This window comes from Ambystoma mexicanum, chromosome 7p (genome assembly GCF_040938575.1).
Source record: "Ambystoma mexicanum isolate Mex_15411 chromosome 7p, UKY_AmexF1_1, whole genome shotgun sequence".
In the NCBI taxonomy this organism is placed as follows: Eukaryota; Metazoa; Chordata; class Amphibia; order Caudata; family Ambystomatidae; genus Ambystoma; species Ambystoma mexicanum.
Window position 1 is genome coordinate 48,289,180 of NC_090939.1, and position 25,486 is coordinate 48,314,665.

At 50.5% G+C, this 25,486-nt stretch overlaps 1 protein-coding gene across 1 annotated transcript in view; it reads left to right on the top strand.

Annotated features, from left to right (window-relative positions):
• The window catches only part of TBX15 (T-box transcription factor 15), a 306,509-nt gene extending 286,188 nt beyond the window's left edge, over positions 1-20,321 (top strand). Inside the window, exons 7-8 of the mRNA XM_069635753.1 lie at positions 14,746-14,843; positions 17,272-20,321. Coding sequence (XP_069491854.1) covers positions 14,746-14,843; positions 17,272-18,059 — 886 coding nt within the window. The 3' untranslated portion in view covers positions 18,060-20,321. The remainder of the gene's footprint in view (positions 1-14,745; positions 14,844-17,271) is intronic.
• The last annotated feature ends 5,165 nt before the right edge of the window (positions 20,322-25,486 follow it).

Here is a 25,486-nt window from a genome sequence, read left to right on the forward strand (position 1 = left end):
GCATCTCTGCCAAGCTCAGTGACACTCTAAACCCCACCTTTACCAAGCGCGATGATACTCCAAACCCTACATCTGCCAATCCCGGTGACACTATAAGCCCTCCATCTGCCAAGCCTGGTGACACTCCAAAGTTCAACATCTGCCAAGCCTGGTGAGACTCCAAGCTCCACCTCTGACAAGCGCAGTAACATTCCCAGCCCTACATCTCCCAAGCCCGGTGACACTCCAAACCCTACATCTGCCAAGCTCGGCGACACTCCAAACTCTACATATGCCAAGGGCGGTGACACTCCAAACCCTACATCTGTCAAGCCTGGTGACACTCCAAACCCTACATCTGCCAAGCCTGGTGATACTCCAAGCCCTACATCTCTCAAGCCCGGTGACACTCCAAGCCCTACATCTATGAAGTGCGTTGACACTTCAAGTCCTACATATGCCAGGTGTGGTGACACTCCAAACCCTATATCTGCCAAGCGCAGTGACACTCCAAACCCTACATCTGCCAAGCCTGGTCCCACTCCAAACCCTACATCAGCCAAATCCGTTTACACTCCAAAACCAAAGTCCAGTGACACTACAAGCCCTACATCTGTCAAGCCTGGTGACATTCCAAGCCCTTCATCTGCCAAGCCCCGTCACACTCCTAGGCCTACATCTGCAAAGCCCGGTCACACCCCAAACCCTACATCAGCCAAGCCCAGTGATACTACATACCCTACATCTGCCAAGCGCAGTGACACTGCATACCCTACATCTGTCAAGCCTAGTGACACTCCAAACCCTACATCAGCAAAGCCCAGTGACACTCCAAACCCTACATTAGCCAAGCCTGGTGGCACTCCCAGCCCTACATCTGCTAAGCCTGGTGACACTCCAAACCCTACATCTGCCAAGCCCGGTGACACTCCAAGCCCTACATCTGTCAAGCCCAGTAACACTCCAAGCCCTACATCTGCCAAGTGCAGTGACACTCCAAACCCTACATCTGCCAAGCCCGGTGACACTCCAAGCCCTACATCTGCAAACCCTGGTGACACTCCAAGCCCTGCATCTGCCAAGCACGTGACACTCCAAACCATACATCTGCCAAGCCCGGTCACATTCCAAGCACTACATCTGCCAAGCCCAGTGACACTCCAAGCCCTACATCAGACAAGCGTGGTGACAGTCCACGCTCTGCATCCGCCAAGGCCGGTCACACTCCAAGCCCTACTTCTGCCAAGCCCGGTCACACTCCAAGTCCCACCTCTGCCAAGTGCAGTGACACTGCAAGCCATGCATCTGCCATGCCCAGTCACACTCCAAGCCCCTCCTCTGCCAAGTACAGTGACACTCCAAGGCCTCCATCTGCCAAGCCTGGTCACACTACAAGCCCTACATCTGCCAAGCCCGGTGACACTCCAAGCCCCACCTATACCAATTATGGTGACAATCCAAGCCCTGTATCTGACAAGCCCGGTCACACTCCAAGCCCTACCTCTGCCAAGCCCGGTGACACTCCAAGCCCTACATCAGACAAGTGCACTGACACTCCAAGCCCTACACCTGCCAAGCCCCGACATACTCCAAGCCCTACATCTGCCAATCCCAGTGACACACCAAACCATGCATCTGCTAAGCATGGTCACACTCCAAGCCCCACCTCTGCCAAGTGTGCTGACACTCCAAGCCCTACATCAGCCAAGCGCGGTGACAGTCCAAGCCCTGCATCTGCCAAGCCTGGTCACACTCCAAACCCCACCGCTGCCACGTGTGGTGACAGTCCAAGTGCTGCATCTGCCAAGTGTGGTGACACTCCAAGCCCTACGTCAGCCAAGCCCGGTGACACTCCAAGCCCTACATCAGCCAAGCCGGTGACACTCCAAGCCCTGCATCTGCCAAGCCTGGTCACACTCCAAGCCCCATCTCTGCCAAGTGTGATGACACTCCAAGCCCTACGTCAGCCAAGCCCGGTGAGACTCCAAGTCCTACATCAGCCAAGCCCGGTGACACTCCAAGCCCTACATCTGCCAATCCCGATGACACTCCAAACCGTACATCTGCCAAGCGCAATGACACTCCAAACCGTTCATCTGCCAAGCCTGATGACTCTCCAAGCTCTACATCTGCCAAGCGCGGTGAAACTCCCAGCCCTACATCTGCCAGGCCTGGTGAGACTCCAAGCCCTACATCTGCCAAGCCCGGTCACACTCAAAGCCCCACCACTGCCAAGTACGGTGACACTCCAAGCCCTGCATCTGCCAAGCCTAGTGACACTCCAAGCCCTACATCTACCAAGCCCTGACACACTCTAAGCCCTACATCTGCAAACCTGGAGACACTCCAAGCCCTACATCTGCCAATCCCGATGACACTCCAAACCGTACATCTGCCAAGCGCAATGACACTCCAAACCGTTCATCTGCCAAGCCTGATGACTCTCCAAGCTCTACATCTGCCAAGCGCGGTGAAACTCCCAGCCCTACATCTGCCAGGCCTGGTGAGACTCCAAGCCCTACATCTGCCAAGCCCGGTCACACTCAAAGCCCCACCACTGCCAAGTACGGTGACACTCCAAGCCCTGCATCTGCCAAGCCTAGTGACACTCCAAGCCCTACATCTACCAAGCCCTGACACACTCTAAGCCCTACATCTGCAAACCTGGTGACACTCCAAGCCATACATCTGCCAAGCCCAGCCACATTCCAAGCCCTACATCTGCCAAGCCCAGTGACACTCCAAGCCCTACATCAGACAAGCGTGGTGACAGGCCACACCCTGCATCTACCAAGCCCGGTCACACTCCAAGCCCTACATCTGCCAAGCCCCGTCACACTCCTAGCCCCACCTCTGCCAAGTACAGTGACACTGCAAGCCCTACATCTGCCAAGCCCGGTCACACTCCAAGCCCCACCTCTGCCAAGTACAGTGACACTCCAAGCCCTGCATCTGCCAAGCCTGGTCACACTCTAAGCCCTACATCTGCCAAGCCCGGTGACACTCCAAACCCCACCTATGCCAAGTATGGTGACACTCCAAGCCCTACATCAGACAAGTGCAGTGACACTCCAAAGTCCTACATCTGCCAAGCCTGGTCACACTCCAAGCCCTACATCTGCCAATCCCGGTGACACTCCAAACCATGCATCTGCCAAGCCTGGTCACACTCCAAGCCCCACCTCTGCCAAGTGTGGTGACACTCCCAGCCCTACATCTGCCAGGCCTGGTGAGACTCCAAGCCCTACATCTGCCAAGCCCGGTCACACTCAAAGCCCCACCACTGCCAAGTACGGTGACACTCCAAGCCCTGCATCTGCCAAGCCTAGTGACACTCCAAGCCCTACATCTACCAAGCCCTGACACACTCTAAGCCCTACATCTGCAAACCTGGTGACACTCCAAGCCATACATCTGCCAAGCCAAGCAACATTCCAAGCCCTACATCTGCCAAGCCCAGTGACACTCCAAGCCCTACATCAGACAAGCGTGGTGACAGGCCACACCCTGCATCTACCAAGCCCGGTCACACTCCAAGCCCTACATCTGCCAAGCCCCGTCACACTCCTAGCCCCACCTCTGCCAAGTACAGTGACACTGCAAGCCCTACATCTGCCAAGCCCGGTCACACTCCAAGCCCCACCTCTGCCAAGTACAGTGACACTCCAAGCCCTGCATCTGCCAAGCCTGGTCACACTCTAAGCCCTACATCTGCCAAGCCCGGTGACACTCCAAACCCCACCTATGCCAAGTATGGTGACACTCCAAGCCCTACATCAGACAAGTGCAGTGACACTCCAAAGTCCTACATCTGCCAAGCCTGGTCACACTCCAAGCCCTACATCTGCCAATCCCGGTGACACTCCAAACCATGCATCTGCCAAGCCTGGTCACACTCCAAGCCCCACCTCTGCCAAGTGTGGTGACACTCCAAGCACTACATCAGCCAAGCGCGGTGACAGTCCAAGCCCTGCATCTGCCAAGCCTGGTCACACTCCAAGCCCCACCCCTGCCAAGTGTGGTGACACTCCAAGCCCTATGGCAGCCAAGCCTGGTGACACTCCAAGGCCTCCATCTTCCAAGCCTGGTCACACTCCAAGCCCCACCTCTGCCAAGTGTGATGACACTCCAAGCCCTATGTCAGCCAAGCCCAGTGACACTCAAAGCCCTACATCTGCCAAGCCTGGTGAGACTCCAAGCCCTACATCTGCCAAGCCCGGTGAGACTCCAAGCCCTACATCTGCAAAGCCTGGTGAAACTCCAAGCCCTACATCTGCCAAGCCCGATGACACTCCAAACCGTACACCTGCCAAGCGCAATGACACTCCAAACCCTATATCTACCAAGCCCGATGACACTCCAAGCTCTATATCTGACAAGCACGGTGAAACTCGCAGCCCTACATCTGCCAGGCCAGGTGAGACTCCAAGCCCTACATCTGCCAAGCCCCGTCACACTCCAAGCCCCACCTCTGCCAAGTACGGTGACACTCCAAGCCCTGCATCTGCCAAGCCCGGTGACACTCCAAGCCCCACCTCTGCCAAGTGTAGTGACACTCCAAGCCCTGCATCTGCCAAGCCTGGTCACACTCGAAGCACCACCTCTGCCAAGCCTGGTCATACTCCAAGCCCTACATCTGCCAAGCCCGGTGACACTCCAAGCCCACATCTGCCAAGCCCGGTGACACTCCAAGCACTACATCACCCAAGCGTGGTGACAGTCCAAGCCCTGCATCTGCCAAGCTTGGTCACACTCCAAGCCCTACCTCTGCCAAGTGCGAGGACTACGAGATGAGAAACTGGGTTTATTAAGCCGTGTCGCAGTGCGCTGCTCCGGCGCGGAGACTCCATGTGGAACCGATTATGAACAGAGATATTTGGGACATCTTTTTCCATTTTTCAGACCATGAAATCATTTGATTTACAGCCCATTATTAAAAGTTTATAGCACTGGAAAAAATAGGCTGAGATGAAACAATACAGCAAACTCTACCTATTAAAGAGAAGACTTGATTAAAACAAAGCCGGCAGTAAAGACTATTCTAATGTTTGGTTTCCTCCATAAACATAGGGTCAGATGTTACCACTTGTGGCGATAGGTAAATGCAACCCCACATGTCCCCCCCACCTCACTGCCGTCACTTTCATACATAAGAGAGCTTCATCTTCAAAGAGGAGGTGGCCTGTACCCAAAATCTGGGAACAATTAGACACACTCAGTGCAATTGCAGCATCCAGGAATACGTATTCCGCTTTACCCAACTGCTCCTAGAAAGCTTTCAGCACAGACCACAGGCTGGACATGAGGCTTCAGCCTTGCGGTGGATCCCAGAGGACTTCCAACCTGGCTGGACTTGAGGCTTCAGCCTTGTGGTGGATCCCAGATGTCTTCCAATCTGGCTGTACATGAGACTTCAGCCTTGTGGTGGATCCCAAGGGCCTTCCAACCTGGCTGGCCCGTGAGGCTCTAGCCTTGAAGTGGATCCCAGAGCTCTTCCAACACAGAGATAACCTGGCTGGCCCATGAGGCTCCAGCCTTGCAGTGGATCCCAGAGGTGTTCCAACACAGCGATAACCTGGCTCACACATGAGGCTTCAGCCTTGAGGTGGATCCCAGAGCTCTTCCAACACAGAGATAACCTGGCTGGCCCATGAGGCTCCAGCCTTGTGGTGGATCCCAGAGGTCTTCCAACACAGCGATGACCTGGCTAGCACATGAGGCTTCAGCCTTGTGGTGGATCCCAGAGCTCTTCCAACATGTCTGGCATGTGAGGCTCCAGCCTTGAGGTGGATCCCAGAGCTCTTCCAACACAGGGATAACCTGGCTGGACCATGAGGCACCAGCCTTGTGGTGGAGCCCAGAGGTCTTCCAACCTGGCTGGCCTGTGAGGCTTTAGTCTTGCAGTGGATCCCAGAGGTCTTCCAACACAGAAGTAACCTGGCTGGTCCATGAGGCTTCAGGCTTGAGGTGGATCCGAGAGGTCTTTCAACCTGACTGGCCCATGAGGCTTCAGCCTTGAGGTGGATCCCAGAGCTCTTCCAACCTGTCTGGTCCGTGAGGCTCCAGCCTTGAGGTGGATCCCAGAGCTCTTCCAACACAGAGATAACCTGGCTGGCCCATTAGGCACCAGCCTTGTGGTGGAGCCCAGAGGCCTTCCAACCTGGCTGGCCCGTGAGGCTTCAGCCTTGAGGTGGATCCCAGAGGTTTCCAACCTGGCGGGCCCATGAGGCTCCAGCCTTGCGGTGGATCCCAGAGTTCTTCCAACACAGAGATAACCTGGCTGGCCAATGAGGCTTCATTCAGCCTTGCGGTGGATCCCAATGTTCTTCCAACACAGAGATCACCTGGCTGGCCCATGAGGCTTCAGCCTTGAGGTGGATCCCTGATGTCTTACAACCTGGCTGACCCATGAGGCTCCAGCCTTGCGGTGGATCCCAGAGATCTTTCAACACTGAGCTAACCTGGCTGGTCCATGAGGCTTCAGTCTTGAGGTGGATCCCAGAGGTCTTCCAACCTGGCTGGCCCATGAGGCTCCAGCCTTGCGGTGGATCCCAGAGTTCTTCCAACACAGAGATAACATGGCTAGCCCATGAGGCTTCAGCCTTGCCATGGATCCCAGAGGTCTTCCAACACTGAGATAACCTGGCTGGTCCATGAGGCTTCAGCCTTGAGCTGGATCCCAGAGGTCTTCCAACCTGGTTGGCCCATGAGGCTCCAGCCTTGAGGTGGATCCCAAAGTTTTTACAACACAGAGATAACCTGGCTGGCCCATGAGGCTTCAGCCTTGAGGTGGATCCCAGATGCCTTCTAACCTGGCTTGCCGATGAGGCTCCAGCCTTGCGGTGGATCCCAGAGGTGTTTCAACACTGAGATAACCTGGCTGGCCCATGAAGCTTCAGCCTTGAGGTGGATCCCAGAGGTCTTCCAACCTGGCTGGCCCATGAGGCTCCAGCCTTGCGGTGGATCCCAGAATTCTTCCAACACAGAGATAACCTGGCTGGCCCATGAGGCTTCATTCAGCCTTGCGGTGGATCCCAAAGTTCTTCCAACACAGAGATAACCTGGCTGGCCCATGAGGCTTCAACCTTGAGGTGGATCCCTGATGTCTTCCAACCTGGCTGGCCCATGAGGCTCCAGCCTTGCGGTGGTTCCCAGAGGTCTTTCAACACTGAGATAACCTGGCTGGTCCATGAGGCTTCAGCCTTGAGGTGGATCCTAGAGGTCTTCCAACTGGCTGGCCCATGTGGCTCCAGTCTTGCGGTGGATCCCAGAGTTCTTCCAACACAGATAACATGGCTAGCCCATGAGGCTTCAGCCTTGCGGTGGATCCCAGAGGTCTTTCAACACTGAGTTAACCTGGCTGGTCCATGAGGCTTCAGCCTTGAGGTGGATCCCAGAGGTCTTCCAACCTGGCTGGCCCATGAGGCTCCAGCCTTGCGGTGGATCCCAGAATTCTTCCAACACAGAGATAACCTGGCTGGCCCATGAGGCTTCATTCAGCCTTGCGGTGGATCCCAAAGTTCTTCCAACACAGAGATAACCTGGCTGGCCCATGAGGCTTCAACCTTGAGGTGGATCCCTGATGTCTTCCAACCTGGCTGGCCCATGAGGCTCCAGCCTTGCGGTGGTTCCCAGAGGTCTTTCAACACTGAGATAACCTGGCTGGTCCATGAGGCTTCAGCCTTGAGGTGGATCCCAGAGGTCTTCCAACTGGCTGGCCCATGTGGCTCCAGCCTTGCGGTGGATCCCAGAGTTCTTCCAACACAGATAACATGGCTAGCCCCTGAGGCTTCAGCCTTGCGGTGTATCCCAGAGGTCTTTCAACACTGAGTTAACCTGGCTGGTCCATGAGGCTTCAGCCTTGAGGTGGATCCCAGAGGTCTTCCAACCTGGCTGGCCCATGAGGCTCCAGCCTTGCGGTGGATCCCAGAGGTCTTTCAACACTGAGATAACCTGGCTGGTCCATGATCTTTAGCCTTGAGGTGGATCCCAGAGGTTTTCCAACCTGGCTGGCCCATGAGGCTCCAGCCTTGTGCTGGATCGCAGAGTTCTTCCAACACAGAGATAACCTGGCTGGCCCATGACGCTACGGCCTTGAGGTAGATCCCAGACGTCTTCCAACCTGGCTGGCCAATGAGGCACCAGCCTTGCAGTGGATCCCAGAGTTCTTCCAACACAGAGATAACCTGGCTGGACATGAGGCTTCAGCTTTGAGGTGGATCCCAGACGTCTTCCAACCTGGCTGGCCTGTGAGGCTCCAGCCTTGCAGTGGATCCCAGAGTTCTTAAAACACAGAGATAAACCGGCTCACCCATGAGGCTTCAGCCTTGCAGTGGATCCCAGAGGTCTTCCAACATAGAGATAACCTGACTGGTCTATGAGGCTTCAGCCTTGAGGTGGATCCCAGAGGTATTCAACACAGAGATAACCCGGCTCACCCATGAGGCTTCAGCCTTGCGGTGGATCCCAGAGGTCTTCCAACATAGAGATAACCTGACTGGTCTATGAGGCTTCAGCCTTGAGGTTGATCCCAGAGGTCTTCCAACACAGAGATAACCTGGCTGGTCTATAAGGCGTCAGCCTTGCAGTGGATCCCAGAGGTCTTCCAACACAGAGATAACCTGACTGGTCCTTGATGCTGCAGCCTTGCGGTGGATCCCAGAGGTCTTCCAACACAGAAGTAACCTGGCTGGCCCATGAGGGTTCAGCCTTGTGGTGGATCCCAGAGGTCTTCCAATACACAGATAACCTGACTGGTCTATGAGGCTTCTATGAGCCTTGAGGTGGATCCCAGAGGTCTTCCAACCTGGCTGGCCCATGAGGCTTCAGCCTTGCCCTGGATCCCAGAGGTCATCCAACAAAGAGATAAACTGGCTGGCCCATGAGGCTTCAGCCTTGAGGTGGATCCCAGAGGTCTTCCAACCTGGCTGGCCCATGAGGCTTCAGCATTGAGGTGGATCCCAGCAGTCTTCCAAAACAGAAATAACCTGATCGGACTTTCAGGCTCCAGCCTTGTGGTGGATCCCAGAGGTCTTCCAAAACAGAAATAGCCTGGCTGGCCCATTAGGAATCAGCTTTGGGATGGATCATGGATGTCTTCCAACACACACAGAGATAACATGGCTAGCCCATAAAGTGTCAGCCTTGTGGCTGCTCCTGGAGGCCCTCGAAAACAGAGATAACCTGTTCACATTTTGAGGCTTCAGCCTTGTGGAGACTCCTGAAGGTCTTACAACCAACGCAGAACACAGAGATAAACTATCTGGACAGAGAGTAAAAAAGAAAAGGTCAGGCGCGCACTCTAGTTCCCAGTGTTTTTAATCCTCAAACTAGTAATAACAGGGTTTGATCCCAGCAATGTTAAAAAATAACAGGGTTAAATACCATCTGCCACAAAATGTTCAAGAAGAAATATCCCAGGGTTAAATCCCAACTGCCAGTTCAAATGCACAATAGTTCTGCTCCTCCAAATACTTTCAAGTCTCCAACTCTCTTCAGGGAGGCAGTGTTTATATTCAGCTGTTGCCAATTGCGTGTTTAATTACAGTCTCAAGGAATTCGGGCCTTTGTAGTGATGCCACAATGTTTTGTTCAGGAGACCAGGAACTAACTCCCCTTCAAACACACACATCTTAACCAAAATTGGGGGAGGGGGAATAACCATGATTATGGCTCTTCAAAGTGAGGGCATGATAACCCCCGGTGCTGCTGCCTCCAGGACCCGGGCTTCCTGCAACATTAAGTAAAAAAGAAAAGGTCTGGCGCGCTCTCTAGTTCCCAGTCTTTTTAATCCTCAAACTAGTAATAACAGGGTTTGATCCCAGCAATGTTCTTGGATAGAGAGCCCTCAGCCTTTTGGCGGCTCCTGAAGGTCCTCCAACGCAGAGATAACCTGGCTGGTCCATGAGATGTCAGCCTTGTGACTGCTCCTTGAGGTTTTCCAACATAGCGACAACCTGGTTGGCCTGTGTGATTTCAGATTAAGGACAGCTCCTGGAGGTCTTCCAACACAGAAACAATATGACCGGTCTGCCAGGGTCGCCCTTGTGGCAGCGCCTGGAGGTACTTCCAACAGTGAGAAAGCTTAGCAGGCCCACGAGACAGCACTGTGGCAGATCCTGGAGGTCTTCCTACCGAACGACAATCTGGCAAGTCACAAGGGTGAAGCTTTGTGATGGTTCCACAATGTCTTCCGAAATAAAAACAACCTGGCCGGCCAGCGAGCCTTCAGCAATATGGCATCCACAGCGTCCAAGAATATATGGAGATTATGTTCAGTGTGTTATGACTTTAAAAGCCATCATTCAAGCATTTCTGTTGCCACGTAGAGTGGCTTGTTAGACTCATGCCATAACTTTCACCAATATTTATTTATTTATGTGTCCGTTTATATCGTGCTGGAGCCTGCAGGCATGTGTCATCCTGCTCAGGACAAATCATCTAACAAAAACTTTTAGTAGTCCTGGGCCTGTCTAAAACAAGAAGACTTATGGGGGCTTGACAGTGACTGTCCGAATACAGGGGCGTTTCTCCCAAAGTAGTTGCTGTGCTTTCAAGATATTCAGTGGACACTCTGGCTTTGACTCGCCCTTGTGAGGCGGTGCATTCAATGAAGGCCTAAAAGCCAAAGGCCTAAAAGCTAATGCTGTTGCTCCTTCATTTCACCTGCCGCCTCATTCTACCGCACTGGCGAGGCGGAAGAGGGGCACAGAGCAGAGAGAAGGTCTCCGCTATGCTCACGTCTTTTGTCTCGTGACTGTGCTTCGCTGAACACCTGTATGAGGTTCTCATGCAGGTGTACAACTTATGGATTCCTACGGAATCCGCTTCGATTTCCCTTGGTCAAGACCACGCGTATCAGACAGGAATCCATTGTAAACGCAGCCAGCCAAGCAAATTTACATGAGTTTCTGTTGGTAAGTAGTGAAAGCGAGTTTGCCTTGCTTTTACTCTTTTCTTGACCACTCTGCCTCGTGGAAATTTAATATTGCCTGGAGGGAACCACAGAAGTGCTGACGTTGGTGGTGTCTGCAGGCAATTCACAATTATTTTTATTAAAATAAGGCTGCCCGATTGAGATGAGTTTGATTAAAATCAGCAGGATTACATGTAGTATATATAATGAAGGTCTCTGACTGGTATACAGTGTTTATATCGAATCCTTTATTAGGAACGTCATTTCACCAAAATGCCAGGGGAAGCGGAAGTGACATCACACGACTCTTGACCCCCTGGTGACATCACAGGAAGTCATGTCATTTGGCCCCATCCCGAAGTGATATCGTGGAATGCGATGGAACGCAACCTTCCACCCGTTGACAAAACAGGAAGTGCTATCACATAGCATTGTACACTACAAAAAATATGGTTACGATATTGCTATAATGTGATGCACATTTCATACAAGAACGGATCGCCATATGTATCGTTAAGATCAGTGTATAAAGGCCCATATTACCAAATTACTGTGAATGGAAGCAGACGTCCATGACCAAATGATAATGATGTGTTATTATATAGCACTTACGCTTAAGCGCTTTGTATAGAAAAAATATACACCCAATATCACCCAACCTGTGTTGGTACTCATTTATCGACCTCAGAAGGATTAAAGGCTGAGTTGAGGTGTTTAGGAACAGATTAAATCAGTGACTCACTCCCTGAAGTGTGCCTGAAATAAACCTTTAATGAGTCTCGCAATTATTGTATAGAATTCTAGAAAGAGACACGTATTCCTATTCTTTCTTATTTAGGGTCAGTGCTGAAAGTGTTAGACTTGTCTTCTTTTTCTTCTTTTTTTTAAAGGGGCTTTAACAAGAAAGCCAGCCACTCCCCCTAAAGAGCCACATGATGCTGGCCACAGCCCAGGAGCTTATATTACCAACCAGAGAGGTCACAAGGGAGACCACAGAGGTCGCAGTTGCGACCTCTGGCGACCCCCAAATGACGTCCCTGTCCTTTATACTGAATGCACATATATCAAATGTTTTATATAGAAACCTTCATAGTGAATGCATTTAGGGGTGCGATAAAGGGTTTAATATTTTGGAAACGGTCGGGTGGGTTTTTAGATGTGGGAAACGGGGGTTTGGAAGGGATCCCCGCATAAAAAAAGTGCTTTCTCTATAAAAGTTTTCAATATAAAATATTCGAGATATGTGCATTCAATATAAAGTATTTCGATAAAAAGACATGTAACCCTCTGCTTTTGGAAGGCCCTGGCTCTCCTCTGACATAATGAGGCTGTGTTAAGAGAGCCAGGTGTGCTTCACCGGCATCGCTCACTGAGTATCAACCACACTGACGACAAAGGAGCGAAATGGACAACACAATGACCACAGAGGCGCGAAATGGACAACACACTGACCACAGAGGCACGAAATGGACAACACACTGACCGCAGAGGCGCGAAATGGACAACACACTGACCACAGAGGCACGAAATGGACAGCACACTAAGCACAGAGGCGCGAAATAGACAACACACTGACCGCAGAGGCGCGAAATGGACAACACACTGACCACAGAGGCGCGAAATGGAAAACACCGCCGGTCTCATATCCTCAGTCTCCGGAGGAGAATAACACATGCACTACAGACATGCATACATTTTTTTGCACTGTGGGTATTTTCAAAGTTTTTTTGCTGGTGGAGGGGGGGGGCTTTGTGTATTATAAGTTAGCCCATGAAAACTAAAGCACTGCGATTTTCAATGGCTAACAAGATTGAAAGGGAATACTGTTTCTGCCTCCCTTTTCCTTTCCTTCTCCACACAGCACATTTTCTTACTCCAGCATGGTATTTTAATGATGGTGTAAAACCAATGGATTTCTATGGACCCCGCTTGGTTTTTCCACCTGCTAGAAGCAGGCTGATTCCATAGGCGTGCATTGTAAATTCCACTCGCCACGCATGAATGGCAGGTGACCTTTACACAATTTGCAATACAGAGCACAAAGAGAAGGAGTCAAGGCAATTACGTCTGTTTTTACTTCTTTGTTAGCCCTTGGAGGGGCAAACATGTAGGGAGACTACATTTTTACACCTAAGTCCAAACATTATGCATTTTCCATTAAATGACCTCCTGTGAGCAGCAAAACGAAAAGAAACACTGCAATTGTCCTGCCTGTTACTTCTAACCAGAAATAATTGTGAACCAGAGAAACATATATAGAGGGATAAAGTCAGACAGAGAGAGACAGAGAGAAAGTGAGATAGAGAGGGGGAGAGAAAGGTGGGGAGAGAGAGGTTAGAGGTTAGGGGAGGGGGAAAAGAGACAGAGAGAGAGGGGGGAGAGAGATACAGAGAGAGAGGGAGAGGGAGAGAGGAGTTAGGGGAGGGGGAAGAGAGACAGAGATAGAGAGACTGAGAGAGGGGGAGAGAGATATAGAGAGAGCGGGAGAGAGGTTGGGGAGGGGGGAGAGAGGCAGAGAAAGAGAGAGAGAGAAAGAAAGAGAAAGAGACATAGAGAGGGGGCGAGAGAGGGGAGAGAGACAGAGAGAGGAAGAGAGAGAGGGAGAGAGAGAGAGGTTAGTGGAGGGGGAAAGAGAAACACAGAGAGAGAGAGAGAGAGAGAGAGGGGGAGAGGGACAGAGAGAGGGGGAGAGAGAGGGTGAGAGAGAGAGGTTAGGGGAGTGGGAAAGAGAGACAGAGAGAGATAGAGAGAGGGGGGGAGAGAGAGGTTAGGAGAGTTGGAAAGAGAGACAGAGAAAGACAGAGAGAGAGCGAGGGGGGCAGAGAGAGGGGGAGAGAGAGAGGGGTGAGAGAGAGAGGTTAGGGGAGTGGGAAAGAGAGACAGAGAGAGAGACAGAGAGAGAGACAGAGAGAGGGGGAAAGAGAGAGGTTAGGAGAGTTGGAAAGAGAGACAGAGAAAGACAGAGAGAGAGAGACAGAGAGATAGGTTAGGAGAGTGGGAAAGAGAGACAGAGAAAGACAGAGAGAGACAGAGAGAGGTGGAGAGAGAAATATAGAGGTGGAGAGAGAGAGAGGTTAGGGGAGGGGGAAAGAGAGACAGAGAAAGACAGAGAGAGAGAAACAGAGACAGAGAGAGGGGGAGAAAGAAAGACAGAGGGGGAGAGAGAGAGATTAGGGGAGGAGGAAAGAGAGACAGAGAATGGGAGGTGAAGAGAGATAGACAGAGAGCTGCGGTAGGAGTGGGATTATGGCACAAGCTCATGGCCTTTCCTGGGTTGCAGAAATGAGGCTACAGCCTAGGCAGTGAGTAGAGAGGGAGCAGGCTATGGCATCGCTTCAGGGCCTGGATGCCAGCCTTTGAGCTGAACCAGCTCTCGCAACACAATTCTACTGGCACAACAACACAACACACCAGGTTAATAGAATGAACAACACTGTGGGTGGTACAAAAACCAAAAACAAACGTTTTTTTCGGCACAGTGTGAAAGAAGTAACAGCATCTAAGAGAGGGAGTAAGGCTGTGTGGAGAGTTTATATGAAAGCGTGGGCTAGACACGCCCCTTCATGTGATTCAGGCACGTGCATGGGAATACGCATGATGCAAAGACTGATGAGCAGTGATGTCAGCCCAGGTGTCTCAGGCCCAAGCCGTTACTCCTGTACACTGGCATATGCACAGCTTCCGGGAAACACCACCATCGGTGCCCAGCAGTGTCGCTGTGGCACGACCCTCCTGGAGCCATGTTGTTGAGTGTTGGCCGCTGTCACTTGCACTTCGCCGCCTCTTTCTTGACTTAAAGCGTCCTTATCGTTCCTGTTTCACAACCCCCTTCTCCTCTGTCTTCCTTGCAGGACTGGCCTGGAGGCCATCATGGAGACGTACGCCTTCTGGCGGCCCCCGGTGCGCACCCTCACCTTTGAAGACTTCACCACCATGCAGAAGCAACAAGGTGAGTCATCGCAGGCCCAGGAAGGGGGAAAAGTGGGCGCCATCTTGTTTTGTCCTTAGTTTATTATAGGCTAGCCCCATGCGAACTAAAGCCCTGCGATTTTCAATGGTACCAAGATACCAACATTTGCAGCGAAATAATCCTGGAAGAGTAGTCACGTGGTTGGGCTTTCACTGGGGTGAAGCATTGCTTCTTTAAGTGAAGCACACAGGAGGATAGCTCAGTTAGGGAGAGGTGGCCATTATTATTCACAACCAGTGTTCACTAGAATTGGGGTCTGGTATACAAGCTTTACACAAAGCACACTCCTCCCCCCGCCCTGACTCAAGCAGGCAGACTAAAAACGTGCAGACGGACAGTCTAGGAGTCACCCACACATTTAAAGCAAAATTGAAGCCATGCGTGCTGCAAAATGCTCCACTTTAATTTCCACCAATTGAACATCTAAACATGATCCTGTCCAACCAATGAGGTATCCAGCAATTTCTAATTGGCTGGATCCCAACACAACTACCTTGAGCTGAAATTACCACTATCCTTCCCCCCCCCACCCACCATTCACTTGGTAATCCCAGCCATCAGAGTACACCATCACACATCTTTTTACATAAGAACACCCCTAACAGTGGCCCTGCCTGGATCACTGCGCCATGTGTTTTGCGATGGCTGCTTAGCCCTCGCTAATTTAAAAACACAGAGAATTTTGGAATGATGCCAAAGTGACAGTGGGTTCAGTTTCTGAAAAGAGTGGCTGCAAGGTGTCCCCCAGGTTGGGAATAGTTTGGATTTGCCGTGGCCACGGCATGGTCACAAGGAACCCCCCAAGTGCTTGAAGATACCCGTAGCACGGTAGAAGATGGCGGGGCCCGGAAGGCAGCTCGCTTGACCTCTCAGAGGCTTTCGCAGCAAAGGCCCATGGGAATCACAGTTCCACCTTCAGTCACTGAACAGGCTTCAGTGGCCCCGTCTGCGTCCCCCCAATTCTGAGTGATGGCTCTCAGCAGATCATTGAGGGTCTGGCTGGATTTAGCCCTCCATCTTTACTCCTTTAAAGCCCCACGAGGAGCCATCCCCTCTCCCACACTGTGCACTTTGCACCTCCTGGAGAGCTATTTTAGGAGCTACACACATCAGTTAACCAACATGAGAACAGTTCTATGTTGCATTAGTGAGTTTCATCCATTGATAATATAGACTGTGTGATGGTCATTGCGCGCTGGACAGCCTGACATCTGCTGAAGCCTACTCCAGCCATGACCTACTGCTTTCTAGACATTAAAGCCACCTCTTGCAGTCCATGGCTACCACGTCTGGCCAGGGTGACAGACTGTCTCCATTGGCAGATCAAGCCAAAAGCTTCAATATTTACCATACTTCTCTTGGCAGAAGCAAGCCAGTGACTTCTTAAAGTCCGCAAACTAACACTTATCTCTTATTAGTCATCTTTCCACCAATGTTTTCACTCACCCAATTGTTGAGGCCTTGTTTCACTTCAAATTGACTCAGAAAGCGCCATATTGTCCAATCTCCCAAGATCCTCTCTGCTCCCTTTGAAGGCAGAGGTGCAGGGCGGTGAGAGAGCAGCAGGGACGGTTATAAAGAATCCAGGTTGCAAAGTTAAAGGTTGTATCAAGCAGAGGTGGAAGGGTAAAGAGAAAGGCCCAAGTGGAGACTCAAACAGTAATAGGGTGAGCTGAGTACTAGAGTACCAGAGGGGAGAAAAAAGTGTTAGCGGAGTGGTCAGTGAGCAGGTGACGGATTGCCCGGTTGTTCGGTAAACTGAGCCATGCAGCGTTGGCGGTGGAGGTTATGACATCTCGAAGCCTGAGATCACGAGCAAAGAGGACCTCAATTTTCCACATCCTGGGTGCGGGTGAAGGGGTACAAATGTTCAGGGGGAAAAGATGATTGTGAGGGGAGATGGGATTGGATGCTATGAGCCAGGGAGATAGATGGATTTGGTATAAGTGAGTCGAAGAAAACAAAACAAGGGGGAGATGGACCAGCAAGTCTATGTAACCACCTGTAACTAAGTTTGCCTCCATATGTAACCAGCAAGTCTCCTTGTAACAGCGCCACGATGCCCCCAGGCTGCTGTGCGCTCTGTAAATTCAAATAAAAAAATAAATAAATAAATGGAGGGAGCCAGGGAGGGAGAGCGGTACAAGCAATGAGCGAAGAAGTGATGGATTAAAGGATTGTCTGACTTTGTAAGATATGGAGTGAGCCATGCAATCAGTAAGGGTTTAGGTCAGCAAGCATTTGATTGAGGGTGTAAAGGTGCGCATATTTAGGCATAGGACTGCGACACCTACTGCTAAAGAACCTAGGGACGCTATAAAATTCAGTTGCCCCAAGTCCCCATATATGGAGTGCCTGTGATTGAGGACCATCTTATTATTCAATGCTGTTTGTCTTTGTCCTGCAGGTGGCAGCACTGGAACCTCTCCAACAGCCTCCAGCACTGGAACGCCATCGCCTTCTGCCTCTTCCCACCTTCTCTCCCCCTCCTGCTCTCCCCCAACCTTCCACCTGGCCCCCAACACGTTCAATGTCGGCTGCAGGGAGAGCCAGCTGTGCAACCTGAACCTCTCTGATTACCCGCCATGTGCCCGAAGCAACATGGCTGCCCTCCAGAGCTACCCAGCCCTAAGTGACAGTGGCTACAACAGGCTTCAGAATGGCAATGCTTCGGCCAACCAGTCATCAGAAACCTTCATGCCCCAGCGGACTTCATCCTTGATCTCTGGCATGTCTGCACCGTCCTCAATATCCGCCAACAGCAAGATGGATGCCTACGGTGGGCAGCTGGGTTCATTTCCATCCTCCCAATTTCAGTATGTCATGCAAGCGGGCAACCCGGCCTCCAGCTCTTCCTCTTCTCATTCTCATATGTTTAGCGGTGGCCATGTCCAGCAAAGTTCCTACAACGCCTTCTCCCTTCACAATCCCTACAACCTCTATGGTTACAACTTCCCCGCGTCCCCGCGGCTCGCTGCAAGCCCCGACAAACTGACTGCATCGCAAAGCACTTTACTCTGCTCATCCCCATCCAATGGGGCCTTTGGAGAGAGACAGTACCTTTCAGCCGGAATGGACGGCATGCACATGATTGGGGCCCAGGCTGCCAATCAGCAAGGAGGCAACGTGTGTGACAGCAGGCAATACGGCTCAGTGTCTGGCACCTCCTCCCAGATGTCCGTGCACATGGTTTGAACGGTTGATGGCGGTAGCGCTTGAGTCTTCAGTAGAATCGTGTGTGGGGGAGCACTTTCTTTTGGTGAAACAGGCCTTTTGTTCTGCTTGCCTAGTGCCACTGATTTATGCAGGAGATGTCTCAAAGAACATCCTACTCATTCAATGGGTACTTCCAAAGGACCTAATGGGCAACAAGTCATTGTCCATGAAAAACTATCCTGTGTTCTTGAGAACATCAGGCACTATAACCGTATCCTCGACTGCAACTCACATTGTAAGATGTGTCCTTCCTGAACCAAACACTGAGGCTAAAAGAGTGCATGTGACATCCCATCAATTTCTCCAAGAACCTGGCTCAATTTTCCACCACTGCCACCCAAGATCTCAGCACCCTTGTTGGGCTTCAACAGACATCTCCACTCTCAAAATACGATGAAATAAACTGAGGTTTGCTCCAAAGTATATGCGTGTTATCTGGGTTGAATTTTGTCAAGGAGAGCGGTTGTGGTTATTTTCTTATTTTCTCCAAGTTAACCAAAGAAGAAGCTTCCAGAATTGGATTGTGCACACTAAAGCATCAATGCTACCATGGATTGTACAGGCCACTCAGGCACGCTGCCAAGAAAACAGCCGCTATCCTCACCACGCAGGGTAGCAGCGCTGGTTATTGTGACAGCTTTCGGGTTCATGGTGTTCACTCTATGTCAACCAACATCTGGGTTAGCCAAGAACAAAAGAAGACAAGTCGGGCCTACACAACAGTGGTGATAGGTGCTTGTGAAAGCTCCTCACCCAGTAGTCAGCGAGAAGTCTACTTTCGTTTAGTTCTGTGAACCTCTTGTTTTGTGAAGAGTTTCGCGAATGACTCTGTTTGGGCAGGAGATGTGATGGAGGACATTGTCTAGCAAATGAATATAATACAGAAATACTTTGGCTGATAAGGTGAAAAGGAGCATCAGTCCGTTATTGAGCGTTATGGCAGGATCAGAGATTCCGCTAGATAGATGGATGCAAAGAGAGGGTTGGAAGACAAGAGTTGCCTTAAATTTGGATGGTCATCTCTGACCATTTAAAAATAAGAGCCGTGTGAGGGCCATGTGTTGAGCACACGGAGTGCATGTTGGTGACAATAATCAAATTGAGTGTGTCTGTGTGCGTGTGTGTGTGCGCGTGCCGCTATGGAAGGGAGTAAGGGCGGGCTTTGTATATGTTTGGTTAGGCCTACCTAGAAAAGGCTGAGTTTTTGAGGAATTAACAGGATGAAATGTTTACATTAAATTATGAGGGCTCCCGCTGAGCACAGGAAGAAGCCATAGACCCCCACACCCCATCAGGGGGATTTCAGCATGGACATGCCTTGGGCAACAGGCCAACATCAGAGTGCATCCACCCCTTGCCCCATCTGTTTTCTAGGATGCTTATTACTATCCCACAAAGTTCAGGGTACCCCCATTCCCAACCCTAACACACAAAAGTTTCTAAATCTTTCAAGAGCAAGTGCATAATCCCATTTCGGGGCGTACACCCCAAATCCCAACTTTCTCACTTGTTGGAACAAAATCATGTGAAAAACGAATTGGAAAGGAGGTAAAGAACTGTCTGGCAAGGAAGTGGAGAACTAACTGGCAAGGAGGCAAATAACTAACTGGCAAGGAGAATCGCCAAGAAAGCCACTCCACATTTCTGCACTGATGTAGGGGTGGCCAGGGGAGTTGCTAGGTCTGGAAAGGACCCAGGGCTAAACTGATGTCGGAACTGTTGGGACTGGGGGCTAGCTAGTCTTTTGGCTGTAGCTCCTGAGATTCTATCCGAGGCTACAACCAAAAGATCAGGGGCTATAGCCCCCTTAGCCCCCCCCTAGCAACGCCCAGGGAGTGGCCAATACCTTGGCTGACTTCCTCCTTGTACTGGAGCAGAGCAACAGCTGTCTTGGATTCACTCTGGTCATGGGTTGCTTGGGGAGGGGCAAGGTGGGCGGGGAATGGTCTGTAGGAATTGGGGTTCTGAACAAGTGAGCGCAGAATTAGGGTTGTGTGTAACGCGCAAACACCAGGGCATTCGGCGAGGCCGTTGCTGGGGGTTCTTTTGACGTGTTGTATATAAATGTATTTAAGTGCCTTTTGGTAAGTCAGTATGCCAACTATACAAGAGGATAAAGGAAGCGTATGTAAAGTATATATGGATCCAAAGCTGTATAATGCCCTGCCTTACGCGCAAGACTTGTGTATAAGTGCCATGCATCGAATGAGGCGCAATAAATCTTTGCAGTTGTTCATTTTATTTTTTGCTCTTATTTCTAATTACTTTTTGTTTTGTAAAGAAAGATGTTTAGAGCCTGCGACGCTCATCGAACTGAATAAAATGAGGCGTTCATTAGGAAAAGCCGGAAGAGTGGATTTGAAGGTGAACCAACGGTTCAATGCAGTCTTTAAATTCACTTAGTTTGAAGTCAAGCCATAGGCTTAAAGGAGCACTGTGCACCCAGGGTAGCGAGGCCGAATAGACAGGTTGACCTCTAAGAATTGAGTGGATGGGTGGCAAGGCACAATATAATATTCCTAATTGAATAAAGTAAGGCGTGCATTAGGAAACGCCGGAAGAGTGGATTTGAAGGTGGCCCAACGGTTCAATGCAGCTTTTAAATTCACTTAGTTTGAAATCAAGCCATAGGCTTAAAGGAGTACTATGCACCCAGGGTAGCGAGGATGAATAGTCAGGCTGACCGCTAAGAATTGAGTGGATGGGTGGCAAGGCACAATACAATATTCCTAATAGAGAAGAAACTAGGATATATGACTGCCCCTAGACATCATCAATAAGGTCTATTCATCCACTAGTTTGACTCTAACAAATTCAAATCTATTAGATTTAGTATTGCCAACATTTCTAAAACGCCTTATTTTTTCTCCAACATTGATTCAGACGTGAGCAACAATGTAGTATTCTCCATATGACTGAAGATATACATCTGCCATGACCAGCCTACAACAATTAAGAGTTGTAACACCCAACTGATCCTGGAAATCAGTAGGGATTATGAGACCGATACCAGGAACTTGACCACAATCTATGGCGTGATAGAACAATGGATGCCAGAAAACTGGCTCTGCCTCAATGGAGCAAAACCAAATTGCTTCTGTTCGGTAGCCCAGGGGTAAGAGCAAAGCTGTGGAATGGATTTCGACACTTCTGCATCAAAGACTGTCCCATAGCAGTAGCCGAAAAAAGATAAGACCCTGGAGGTGTTCTTTAACGCCTCCATCAGCATCGAGACACTGACCAGCTACATCTAAAAGAAACTGTAACTATTACCTTAAACTTCTAAGGAACATCAAACCCTGCATCTTTGAAGTGAATTGGGCCTCGATTGGTCGAGCTATCATACTATCATGACTCGATGACTGTAACTCCCTCTTTATCGGTGCCAAGAAGAAATGCATACACCACCTGCAGATGCTCCAAAACGCTGCAGTTCGGTTCCTCAAGAGCATCCCTAGATGGGAACATATTTCGTCTGGGAGAGAATCCCTACACTGGCTTCCCATACCTGCCCGCATTCATTCAAAAGCAGCCACCCTGGTCCATAAGTGCTTCTACGGAAGGGCCCCGGGGTACCTGAAGTCCCACACCTTTCTCTACAACCCTAACTGCATTCTTAGGTCCGTTAACACAGGAATAATTTGGTCCCTCAGATTTAAAAAGGCCGGTGAACCTGTTAGAGCTTTCCCAACAAGGGCAGCACAAGTGTGGAATTCACTCCCAAGCTCACTCTGACTAGAAACAAATGTTAACATTTTCTCTACCCAATTGAAAACCTTGCTCTTCAAATGACATGATATGATATGATAGTTTATTTATAGAGCGCCTATACACAATGTGTTTCAAAGCGCTTCAAGGCAAGGGAGGGAACAAGGGAAAATACAATGACATTCTTACAGGCCATGAAAAGTAAGGATGTGAAATTAACTATTGTACTCGGGCTGACGAGATTTCAGATATTGCAAGAGCTAAGACATAAATAAGGAAGGGAGGAGGGAGAGTGGGAAGGAAATGGAAACAGACAGAGAAAACACAAGCTGAGGGAGAAAGGGAGGGGAGGAGCAAAACAAGCGACTATCATACTAGGCCTGATGACATTTTAGATAGTGCTGGAGGGGGAGGGGGTGAGGAAAAAACAAGTAAGGAGCAGGGGGAGGAGACAGACGAGGTTGCTATCATAATAGGTACAGGGACAATTCTGATGGACTAAGTGCATAAAAGAAAGTAAGGGGATGAGGGGATGAGATAGGAAAAGGGAGAAAGGGAGAGTAGGAGAGAACAGAGAGTAATGAGTCAAAAAGAGTGGAGAAGCAAGTGGGGAGAGCAAATACAATTGCAGATGTCAGTAGTAACACATACTGTTACAAGCCTGGATACAAGATGCAAAGGAAGTCCAGCATGAGTGTTGGGAAAGTGACACACCGTGAATCAATGAAGTCCATAAAAGTCAAATCCAGTATTGGCCACAAGACAGTGATGGTGAAACCTGAATGTATCAGGACAGACTCCTGCAGAAGTAGCTTGGGGGGGAGGGGGAGCAGGGTAGAAGAATCAAGCAAAACATGCAACACCTGTGTGCGAGAAGGAGGGGGCACAAGGGAACATCTCAAGGGGTTCAGAGGGGTGGGGATGGCAAATGAACTTGCAACTATGAACCATGAAGTTAGCAGTAAAAGGGTCTGAACCTTTCATTTATGTCCCATCCTCTCACATGTCCCTTCGTGTTTGTGTTGGCACCCTGATGCCTGCGGGTTCCCGGCACGGTATACATTTATAAATACATAAATAAAATAAGAGTGACAAGCGTGCATAGTTGACCAGGTGCAAACAACTAACCTATTTACAGCACCACAAACTCCAGTGTCACAATCTACCCAATACTCTGGATTACCTAGTTATAAACAAACTCTATGAACCCAACATGTTTCGTTCCTTCCTACTATCCAGTATTTAATTCAGGGAACTTCATCAAGGGAAACCAATGGCTGTTACTGGGATGTAGACCCTTAGACAGTGCCCCTCTAAGATCTACCAACAAGCCTCATCACTGTGAGCCAGCCTATTTCCTACGTACTCACTTTTAAATGTACTTATTGTCTAGTGTTCACATGTGCCTCGCAATACGACAGATGCCATGCTCCCCAATGCTTCATTTTAGAAATTCCTGGTACGAATGAAGTATTTTTATGAAAAGTGCCTTGATAAGAAACCCGGATATGAATTGTTGACAATATTAAATCCAAGTACAGTTTTCTCTAATAAAACTTCATTTTTTAGATATTTTTGGCACGTTATAAAAGGTGGATGAATGGACCTTGTTGTACCATAAGGTCCAATATAATACTGTAGGTAACCATTAGTGTCGCCTTAGACTTAGAGAAATGTTTTCATGAGGGGCACGCCATCTTACTGTAACTGGCCATCTGGTATGAGGTTCCAGCTCTCTGCAATTAGCCCTGACCCAGGGGGTGGCCTGCTCCAGCACAGGCAACATTGTCGCGTCTAACTGGAGAACCACAGCCAGGACACAGCACTGTGCTCTCCTTAGTGCTCTGGCGAGGCAGCACAGACCACAGGTACCTGTTCAATGGAAATAGCTACTTCAATGTGAGAGGTCAAAGCTCACAAACAACTCTAACTTAGTATAATGCCTTTGGCTACCCTGACCGTGTCCCTGGCAGTGCTGATCATATCCCTGGCAGTACTGACCATATGTCTGGCAGGCCTGATCATATCCCTGGCAGTCCTGACAGTATACCTGGCAGACCTTATCATATCCCTGACAGTCTTGACCATATCCCTGGCAGTCCTGATAGTATCCCTGGAAGGCCTGATCATATTCCTGGCAGACCATATCCCTGGCAGGCTTGACCATGCACCTTGCTGGCCAGACTATATCCCTGGCAGTCCTGACCATATCCCTGGCAGGCCTCATCATATCCCTGGCAGGCCTGACAGTATCCCTGGCAGGCCTGACCTTTTCACTGGCAGGCCTAAATGTATCCCTGGGTGGTCCGACCATATCCCCGGATTGCCTGACGGTATCTCTGGCAGCCCTGAACATATCCCTGGCTGGCCTGACCATATGCCTGGCAGGCATGATCATATCTTTGGCAGTCCTGACAGTATCCCTGGCAGACCTAATCATATCCCTGGCAGTCGTGACCCTATCCCTGGTAGTCCTGATAGTATCCATGGCAGGCCTGATCATATCCCTGGCAGACCGTATCCCTGGCAGTCCTGAACATATCCCTGGCTGGCCTGATCATATCCCTGGCAGTACTGACCATATATGCCTGGCAGGCCTGATCATATCTCTGGCAGTCCTTACAGTATCCCTGGCACACCTGATCGTATCCCTGGCAGTCTTGACAATATCCCTGGCAGGCCTGATCGTATCCCTGGCAGTCTTGACCATGTCCCATGCTGGCCTGACCATATCCCTGTCAGTCCTAACCATATACCTGGCACTCCTGAACATATCCTTGGCTGGCTTCACCATGTCCCCGGCAGTCTTGACCATGTCCCTTGCAGTCCTGATAGTATCCCAGACAGGCCTGATCATATGCCTGGCAGACGGTTTCCCTGGCAGTCTTGACCATGTCCCTTGCTGGCCTGACCATAACCCTGGCTGGACTGACCATATCCCTGGCAGGCCTGACCGTGTCCCTGACAGGACTGACCATATCCCTGGCAGGCCTGACAGTATCCTTGGCAGACTTGACCATGTAGGCCTCATCATATCCCTGACAGGCCTGACCATATCCCTGGCAGTCTTGACCATGTCCCTGGCAGTCTTGACCATGTCCCATGCTGGCCTGATCATATCCCTGGCAGTCGTTACAGTATCACTGGCGGGCCTGATCGTATCCCTGGCAGGCCTGACCGTATTCCTGGCAGTCCTGACCGTATCCCTGGCAGTCCTGACCATATCCCTGGCAGTCTTCACCATGTCCCATGCTGGCCTGATCATATCCCTGGCAGTCGTTACAGTATCACTGGCAGGCCTGATCGTATCCCTGGCAGGCCTGACCGTATTCCTGGCAGTCCTGACCGTATCCCTGGCAGTCCTGACCATATCCTTGGGAGTCTTCACCATGTCCCATGCTGGCCTGATCATATCTCTGGCAGTCGTTACAGTATCACTGGCAGGCCTGATCGTATCCCTGGCAGTGTTGACCATGTCCCATGCTGGCCTGACCATATCCCTGGATCGCCTGACCATATCCCTGGCAGTCCTGAACATATCCCTGGCAGTCTTGACCATGTCCCTGGCAGCCTTCACCGTGTCCCATGCTGGCCTGATCATATCCCTGGCAGTCGTTACAGTATCACTGGCAGGCCTGATCGTATCCCTGGCAGTGTTGACCATGTCCCATGCTGGCCTGACCATATCCCTGGATCAC